General features: G+C 45.1%; 1 protein-coding gene across 5 annotated transcripts in view; it reads left to right on the forward strand.

The window, feature by feature from the left end:
• Window positions 1-384: 384 nt before the first annotated feature.
• Nlrc4 (NLR family CARD domain containing 4) overlaps window positions 385-9035 on the forward strand; it is a 27824-nt gene continuing 19173 nt past the window's right edge. For 3 of the 5 annotated variants that reach the window (XR_004114353.1, XM_031356489.1, XM_031356492.1), the window contains exon 1: window positions 7954-8711. Coding sequence is in view for 4 of the 5 variants with exons in the window: in XM_031356489.1 (XP_031212349.1) it covers window positions 8423-8711 (289 nt within the window). In the remaining variant the exon portion in view is untranslated. Of the gene's footprint in view, window positions 514-1770; window positions 1853-6233; window positions 6355-7953; window positions 8712-9035 lie in introns of those variants that run through there. The other 2 variants (XM_031356491.1, XM_031356490.1) reach the window with 2 other exon arrangements.

Genomic DNA, 9035 nt, shown 5'->3' on the forward strand with positions numbered 1-9035 from the left:
CAGGTGGGCCTCTGTGAATTCCATGCTAGCTTGATCTACATTGGGAGTACCAGGCCAGCCAGGGGTACATAAAAAGAGTTTATCTCAAAACAAAACAAAATAACACACACAGACACAGACACACAAAACCTTCATGAAACACTTTGGAACTTTGGCATGACAGTGCCCTGTCTTCCCAGGCCTTGTCCATACATAATTGCCACTAATAAAGCTTTCTCATCTCCTTTGTTTGGAGAAATAAACAGTTGTTAAATCCTTACCATATAACTAACCAGGAAGCAAAGAATGCCTAAGTTCAAAGTCTCTACTTCCTGGCTATCCCGTCACGACTTTTTCTTGCTAGTATGTGTTTCGTAACCACAATTTTTATGGTTCTAAGCAAGAGAAAAACCCACCAGGAACTTCCTGTTTTCTGCAGTCGGCTCTCAGGGACAAAGAAGTTTGGATTAAAGAAAGAAAGAAACTTACTTTTACAATGACTTTTCCTTCGAAGGCAACTGGATTCTTGGCCAGGTACCTCAGGGAGAGGGAATGGGTTTTTAATCGGTTTTAGAGTCAAATATTGAAATGTGAGTTTAGGTCCATTGAAACCTATGTCTGTGAGGTTTTCCTGCAGTGGATGGTTTGCCCATTGGACTGATTTGCCTCAAACTTGGGTTTGAGGGTGGGCAGTGTAGGCAGCTGGGCGGTTGACCTGGTCTGTTGGAGGTTAGCTGAGTTTTTCTGAGTAGGTGTTAAAGGATTTGGAGCCCTAGGGAACACATTTGTGTTTACTATGAGACAAAAAGATGTAGTCCATGCTTTTTGGCCTCACAGAAAGGAAACCCAGAGCTGAGGGAGAGGGAGACTGCTTGGTCCATCCAGTGTCCTGAGTCTCTGAAAAGAAACTTGAACTTGGACAGAAAAGTTAAGAAAATCCCTCTTGGCGGGCAATGTTTATAGGAAGTGTGTTACAGACCCTGCTGTGTGTTGAGGTGTTTCCAGCCACAGTGTGTATAGGAAATGCTTTCTTTAAGGACTGAGTTGTGTGATAACGTGTGCCCAGTCTTTAGCTCAGAACACCTTAATAACCCCAGCACAGAGGTGGGATGTGGCTCTCCTAACTTCCCTTAACCCTTTTTATTCTTCCAGGCCCCCATTACTCCCGCTTGTGCCTCTAGACAATTTTCATACATTAATTGCATAACACTAAGAACATTCTAGCTTAGGGCATTTTATACTGGAATAATAGATGAATCATGGGGACTGGTGGCCTCTGTTCCATCTGTTTTCCTGTTTAATCATCCCTACTGTCCCAGCCTCATAGCAGAGGTGAGTGCTAATAGCTCAGTAAAGAAAGCATAATCCAGATGCTGGGGAGACACTTGGGGGTGGGGCACTTGTCACCAAGCCTGTTGACCAGATCCCTGGGATCAACTATTCCAGGAGAGAATTGACTTCTACCAGCTTTTCTCTAATCTCTACACAAATGCTGTGGCACTCTCGAGCACACACACACACACACACACACACACACACACACCAATCAACCAAAGTAAAAATAAAGTTTACAAAAAAAGAAAGTGCAACCCAGAGAATCAAGTAACATATCTGAATACATATGCCATTTCCACATGCCACCTCTCTGCCGCCAATTATATGAGTTCTTTTCCCCTAGTTGTGGGAGTGACACCCTAGACATGGGTCAAGAGGGCTTTCAGTTTCTTGAGGAACTCATACCACGATTTGAAAGGACATTATCATTTATGCTAGATATCATTATCATTTAAGGTAGCTCGTGGCAGCCATCTTCGCACTGAGAAGGCTGAAGCCAGAGGATTACCATGAGTCTGATACTAGACTGAGCTATACAGTGAGTTCCAGGCCAGACTTGGCTATGTTGTATGACCTTGTTTCAAAAAAGAAAGAGAATATTGTTTGCCAAGGTACAAACATAAGAAAAAGATCTCTTCCACACAATTCAGGTATTTTTGGTGGGTAGGAAGATTTTCAGAGCATGACACCAAATCCAGATGGTCAAACTGGTCACAACTCTACCTTAACTTGAATGTTTATAGATAATTATTTTCTGTTTTTAACAATTATTTTTAATGCGTGTGGTGGTATGCATGTGTGTGTCTATGGGCATGCATGCATGTGTGTGGGTGGGTACATATGTGTGTGGGCATGCATACATGTGTGGGGGGGTGGGTGCATATGTGTGGGTGGGTGCATGTGTGTGGGTGCATGTGTGTGGGTGGGTGCACGTAAGTGCAGAAAGTCATGAAGGCAGTTGTGAGTTGCCCAACATGGGTATTAGGAACCAAGCTCAAGTCCTCTATAAAAGCAGTGTACTGGTTTGTATGTGCTTGGCTCAGGGAATGGCACTATTAGAGGGTTTGGCCCTGTTGGACTAGGCGTGTCGCTGTGGGAGTGGGCTTTAAGACCCTTGTCCTAGCTGTCTGGAAGTTAGTCTTCTCCTAGTGGCCTTCAGATGAAGATGTAGAACTCTCAGCTCCTCCTGTACCACGCTTGCCTAGATGCTGCCATGTTCCTACCTTGATGATAATGGACTGAACCTCTGAACCTGTAAGCCAGCCCCAGTTAAATGTTGTTCTTATGAGTTGCCTTGGAGCCGGGCAGTGGTGGCACACACCTTTATTCTCAGCACTTGGGAGGCAGAGGCAGGCAGATTTCTAAGTTCTAAGCCAGATTGGTCTACAGAGTGAGTTCCAGGACAGCCAAGGCTACACAGAGAAACACTGTCTTGAACAACCAAGAAAAAGAGTTGCCTTGGTTGTGGTGTCTGCTCACAGCAGTAAAACCCTAGCTAAGACAAGCAGTATGTGGTTGTTTTTTTTCCCCCCTCTTTTAAACTTTATGTATTTTTGAGGCTATATTTTAATTACGTTTTTCCCTTCTGTTTCTTCGCTGTAAACCCTGCCATATACCCCTCCCGGCTCTCTCTCTCCTTTCAATTTATGGCTTCCTTTTTCATCAATTAATATCACATGCAAATGTGTACTTATATATACATTTATATTCCCAAATAAAACCTGTTGAATCCGTATGTTATTTGTATGTATATCTTCCGGGTTAACCACTTGGCGTTGGACCATTTGGTTGTCCCTAGGAAGAGCTCCCTGCTTTACCAGGTTGTCTGTAGTTCTTCTTGTAGGACTGAGGCCCCTCCCCCACGCAATTTGGCATGCTCGTTGGTGTCCTCCTTGTTCAGTTCATGTTTGGGAGGTGATGTTGGTGAGACTCTAGGTGTGTACCATTACTAGAAGACACAGTCTCACAGTAAACCCCTGATCCTCTGGCTCTTACAATCTTTCCACTCCCTTGTGGGCCTGTGTCTCAAGGCTTTCCGTGGAGGTCTCTGGCCTGGCCAGGTGCGAGGGTTCAGGCGAAGGGGAGAGAATGAATGCTTGGATGGGGAACTGCCTGCTGCAGCTGCCTCCACTTCGGCTTCTGTTGCTCCACTGTTGCTGCACTGGTTGCTCTGCGCTGAGTCAGGCCGAGCTGACTAGTCTGTGAGGGTTTTCGAGGGAGCTTCTGGTGGTATTTCAGGAGAGCCCGTCTCTTCCTGGTGGTGGTGTTACAGCTCTTTTGACAGACGCTCTCACACAACGGAGTAATTCTCACACACCTCTATTCCTTCTAGTTAGGATCCTTATATACAGTTTTGGGGTGGGTCAGGGTCCGACAGTAGGTGCTTCCTATAGGCTTGGTCTGAGAGGTTGGGGATTCGTTATCTACATGTGGGAGGGCTTGGGGTGCTGCTCCTACATGACTGATGACCACAAACCTCTCAAAGGAGGGACTGTGGAGCACTGTGGTTTTGTGACAGGGGCCTGGTTTTGGGAGCAGGCAAAACTCCTACTGTCCCTTCAGGGTCTCTGAGGATTCTAGCTTTAGTTCAACCTTACCAGGTTTCCTCTCACAGCCCACTGCCCCACACCCCCTCATATAAGATTTATTTCTTTTTATCTCAAGTGTTTTGCATGCTTGCCTTTAAGTTTATCCTGTGCATGCCTGAAATTCCACGGGGCCAGAAGGATCCCTTGTAACTGCAATTACAGATATGAGTGTTGGGAACTAATTCCAGGCCCTCTGCAGGAGCCACAAGTGCTCTTACCTGCTGAGTCATCTCTCCATCATCCTCAGCCCAGTGGGTAACTCAGACAGAGCACATGAGATCCAGGCTATGTGCTTTTTTTTCAAAGCAATTAATAATCAGTTATTTGACTCTGATTTAGTTCTTTACTGTCATTCTGTCGGTAAGAACAATATTTCCAGTAGCTAAACTGGATTCAAATTCTAAGAATATTTTCCTGTTGATTTGTGCAGTGGCTTTAGTTGATAAGCAAGTAGATGGCCCACTCCACTGACATAATGGAGGGAATTTTATGGTTTCTTATCTGCGTCCTTCCTCTTTTTTTTTCCCCTAGTCTCACTTTAACTCTGACTCAGCCAGTGGAGGATTGATTATTTCCTCTTTTAAGAAATAAAGATATCGTCTTAGTCACTGTTCTACTGTTTTGAAGAGACACCATGTCCACAACAAATCTTATAAATGAAAGCGGTTAATTGGGGCTGGCTTACAGTTTCAAAGATTCAGTCCATTATCAGTATGACAGCACGCAGGCAGACGTGGTACTGGAGAGATAGCTGAGAGTTTTACATCTGAATCAGCAGGCAGCAGGAAGAGTGTGGGGCAGTGGCCATGCCACCAAGCAGAAGACTCAGTAAGGTTGAGTGGAGCCAGGAGCCCCAGAAATTCTCATAACTGAGATCGGGAGGTATTTAGGTCTTCTGACTATGCTCCTGTCCTGGAACACATGACTGCAACACTCCATGGAGAAGACTGTGAGGATCAGCCGCATAAGGGCAGCACCTGAAGCCCTCCAGTGCAGATGAGGCATCCCTTAACATCTCAGACCTAGCCAATAGGAAGCATCTGCCTTAGACCCCAACCCACCCCCAAATGTTTCTCAGATCCCATCCACACGGAGTAAAGTGCAGGGTTGAGTCCCCAAAGGCTCTGAGAGGGCCTGTTTTATCGAGCTGTAACACAGGCAGGGAAGAGAGGTCTCTCCTGAAGCTTTTGTAGCTGGAAGTTGCCGGAGCCTACGGCAGCCACTTCCAATTTGGTGGCCCTGACCTTGGCTCCTGGCCACTTGCTGTGTCCTGCTCCAGCCTCCAAGAGGCCTGGCTGCCCGACTTGCTCCACCTCCCCCTAGGATTGCTGCAACTCTTTGGCCACTCCTGCTGGGCCAGAGCCCCACAAACCCCCTTACATAGCACCCAGTACACACACTGAGAGAAAAGAGAAGACAATGAGTTTTTGATACCTCAAAACCCACACTCCACTGACACACTTCCTCCAACAAGGCCATACCTGCTCCCACAAGGCCATACCTAATCCTTTCAAAGAGTTCTACCTCCTGATGACTAAGCATTCAAATATATGAGCCTATGGGGGCCTCCTTATTTAAACCACCACAGATGCAGGAGTCCATTCAGTGTAGAGGCTCTTCCTTTTTATCTCAACCTCAGCTTGACAGTGGTAGATCTGGGACCTGACCCCAATCCAAACCGCAGACGTGTCCTTTGCTTGTTCTCTTCTGCTATCCCTACCCTGGTTTCTGGCTCTTTCTCTCAAGGCTCCTTCCTTATGCCACTTTCTCTGTCTACAAATGCTCTTCTCTTTTAACTTCCTGGTGAGAACCCAGTAGGTCTGGCTTCACCTTTTGATATCTAAATCTAATTTGTCTTCTTAGTTTGATTGCCATCAATGGGAAACAACTGAGGAATTCGCAAAGTTCCACTTGATCACAGTCTACACCTCTATATATCTGGGGAAGTGTACGTACATGTGTGCTTGCCTGTGCATTTGTGTGTGTGTGTGTGTGTACACATGTAGAAGCCAGAGGTCCTGTCAGGTGTCTTCACTCTCTATCTTTCTGTTCCTGACAGAGTTTTTCACTAAACCTGGCACCACTAGTTAACTAGTGAACCTGGCGGCCAGAGAGCCATCTCTACCTGCCTCTATACTCTGGTCAGATTTTTACATGCATGCTGGGGATAAGAAATCAGGTCCTCACACTTCCACACCAAGCACTTCAGCCACTGAGCAATCTCGACAGAGCCTGAGCAAGTTTTACACAGTTCAGGTGTCGTTCTCTCATCTACAAAAGCAGCCTTGCCCTGATAATAAGCAACTCCAGTCTTTGTTTGCATTTTGTTAGTTTCCTAGGAGAGCCTTATCCCAAGAAGAGCACAACAGTATAATCATCTTTGGCCTTTCCATTTGGAAAAGAAATATCGTCTACTGAGATCTGGAAAGTAGGACACTTTGACTCATCACAAGTAAGTACACAGTAAGCAGCTAATAAACCTATCTGGTTTATTAGTGCTATTATGGGATTATTGACAGTACATTGATGGTATTAAATGGAAAAGCAATTCATGCTTTCATCTGACTAGTGATCTGTGGGATTCTCAATTAAATACTCTATGATGTCTTGAGAATTCAGTAAAATATATATATATGGAGAAAGGCAGATGACAGATGGGGTAAGACCAGGAGGGACCAGGCTATACTTTAACCTGTTCACTCTGGGCATCACCTGTTCAGTCATAGTCTTGCATCTAGATTTCAGAAAACTCTACCCAATTACTTCAGAGAAATGGCACAGACCTAAATGCTTCTGAAGCTCCCAAGTTTTCTGTTTCCATTTTGACATCAGTGTTGACCTGTGCTATCCAGTGTAGTAGCCACTCACCACTTGTGGGTATTTAACTGTGAATTTAAACTTAAAATTTAATTTAATATAGAACTCAATTGCACACGAGAGCATAGTATTGCACAGCTAGAGTCTCAGCGCTTGAGACCTGAGGAAATGGAATCACGAGTCAGCCTAGTGTCCAGGGACCAGGCAAAATGCCTTCCGTCCCTTTAGGGTCATTGGGGTTTCTAGCCTTAGTTCAACCAGGAACCAGGCTGCCTTTCACAGTCCTACACTTATGGGGCTCAGTAAATGCCACAAAAGAAATATTCTGCCCCCAGAGAGCCAGTCTGTCTCATAGTTGGCAGTTCTAACTGATTGATTCATAGAGTTGCCAAAGGTTACAGATGCTAACAATTGGCAGATCCTATGCTGTTGCCCTAACTTTACCTGGGGCACATGTGAACAGACATCCAGCCACTCTACAAAGAGCTCTGATAATAGACTAAAGTCTGTCTAGTTTGTTGAACCAATAGGCTTGTTGGTCTTACTCGTCAGGGTCCAGGTAAGTGTTAACCCCAAGGCGCCCACATCTCTGCCACACCTGTATTAGCGTGGATGACAATTCCCTATATAATAGATAGAGTCCCTCTCCATTTAACTTTCCACTCTCTAGCCCAGCACCTCCCAAGTCAGTGTGAAGTTGAGGCAGAATGGCTGGGAGAGAGACATAGAAAGAATAACTGACTAGTGATCCCCCCTGATTCTTCCTTCTAAGGGAGAATGTGAACAGGTACAATATTGTGAGAGTCTCTTGCTCTGAGTAGGATGGTAATGGCTCTTATGCTTGGTGGGTAGAGTCATTCATTTACTTCAAAACCCTCCTCTCCCTTGCCCTCCTCCTTCTCCTTTCTACTCCCGTTCCTGCTCTCCTCTTCTTCTTCTTCCCTATGCTGCTCCCTCTCCTTGTCTCTTCTGGACTTGTGGACTCCCTCCCCAAAGCCCGAACAGTAAAGCAGCGCAGTGGAAGCGGCTACATTCAGTAGCTCCACCTCCATTGAGCAAGAAGGAAGTTTCTGATTGGACTGTTATACTGACATAGTTTGGGGGAAGGGTTTGCCCCAGGTATTTTACCTGTTGCGGGAACAAAGGAATAGCATTAAATTTAAGATGACTGAGTGACCAGACCTCGTGTTGTCTAATGTTTTACTTCTCCCACGTGGGTACGGTACAGTATTGGCTAGCCTACCTCTTCTTATCTCCTTTAATCTTTTCCTGTCCATTTCTTACTCCTATTTCCAGAAGAACTCTTTTATTCTTTTCATGTTGGTTCTGGATTCCAACATGGACTCATTATGTTGCCCTGGTTATCCTGGAACTCACTTTGTAGAGCAGGGTGGCCTTATACTCACAGAGATCTGGCTGCCTCTGCCTCCTGAGTTTGGGATTAAAGATGGGTGCCACCACACCTGGCACTCACTTGAGGTTCATATCAGTGGACAAAATTACCTGCCTTACCTTATCACCAACGCAAACTGACTTGCTCACAGACTGAAGTTATGGCTGTAGAGTTTTACACGTACTTCTTAAGTCCAAATGCATTGGATATACCCATAGTTCAAGATGAGCCAGGAAGAAAAATATGCAACTCTGATACACTGGCAACAGATATGTTTATTTCATGTAGAGTAAAATAAATACATGAACAAATGAGCAAATATTTACCCCCATCTCCAGTGAACTTTATAAAGGACAAGAGCCAAGCCCTTATTCAAAGGATGGGCATAACAGTTACAAAGCAAATATGTGATGACCTCTTTGCATTGAACGTTCTCAACGATCAAGAAGTTGCCATCATTCACCATGAGCCTGTGGAGCAGGAAGCTGCACGGAAGATCGTCCATATGATTTTGAAGAAGGGCTCAGTGGCCTGCAACCTCTTTCTTAAGAGTCTTGAAAACTGGGACTATTTTGTGTATCAGGACTTAACTGGACAAAGTAAGTATTGCCTTGCTCACCTCTGTCCCACTAAAAGGAGTAAACCATTAAGATCACTCAAGTCCCTTCCATAGAACTTGTCCTTCATCTCTGTATTGCTGGCCAAGGTCTTTGAGTCATTCCCAGTAGATACTTGACACCAAAACCATGTAAGTAACCTCAGAGCTGGGCCAGAAATGAGGAACTATATTCTCACTTAAAATACAACCAGAATGCTAGGTGCAGTGGCATGGAAGCCTCAGGGAGGCTGTGACAAGTGGATGGGAAGAGTGAAGCAGACCAGGATATATATACATACACACACACACACACACACACACACAC

Source organism: Mastomys coucha, unplaced genomic scaffold (genome assembly GCF_008632895.1).
Source record: "Mastomys coucha isolate ucsf_1 unplaced genomic scaffold, UCSF_Mcou_1 pScaffold6, whole genome shotgun sequence".
In the NCBI taxonomy this organism is placed as follows: Eukaryota; Metazoa; Chordata; class Mammalia; order Rodentia; family Muridae; genus Mastomys; species Mastomys coucha.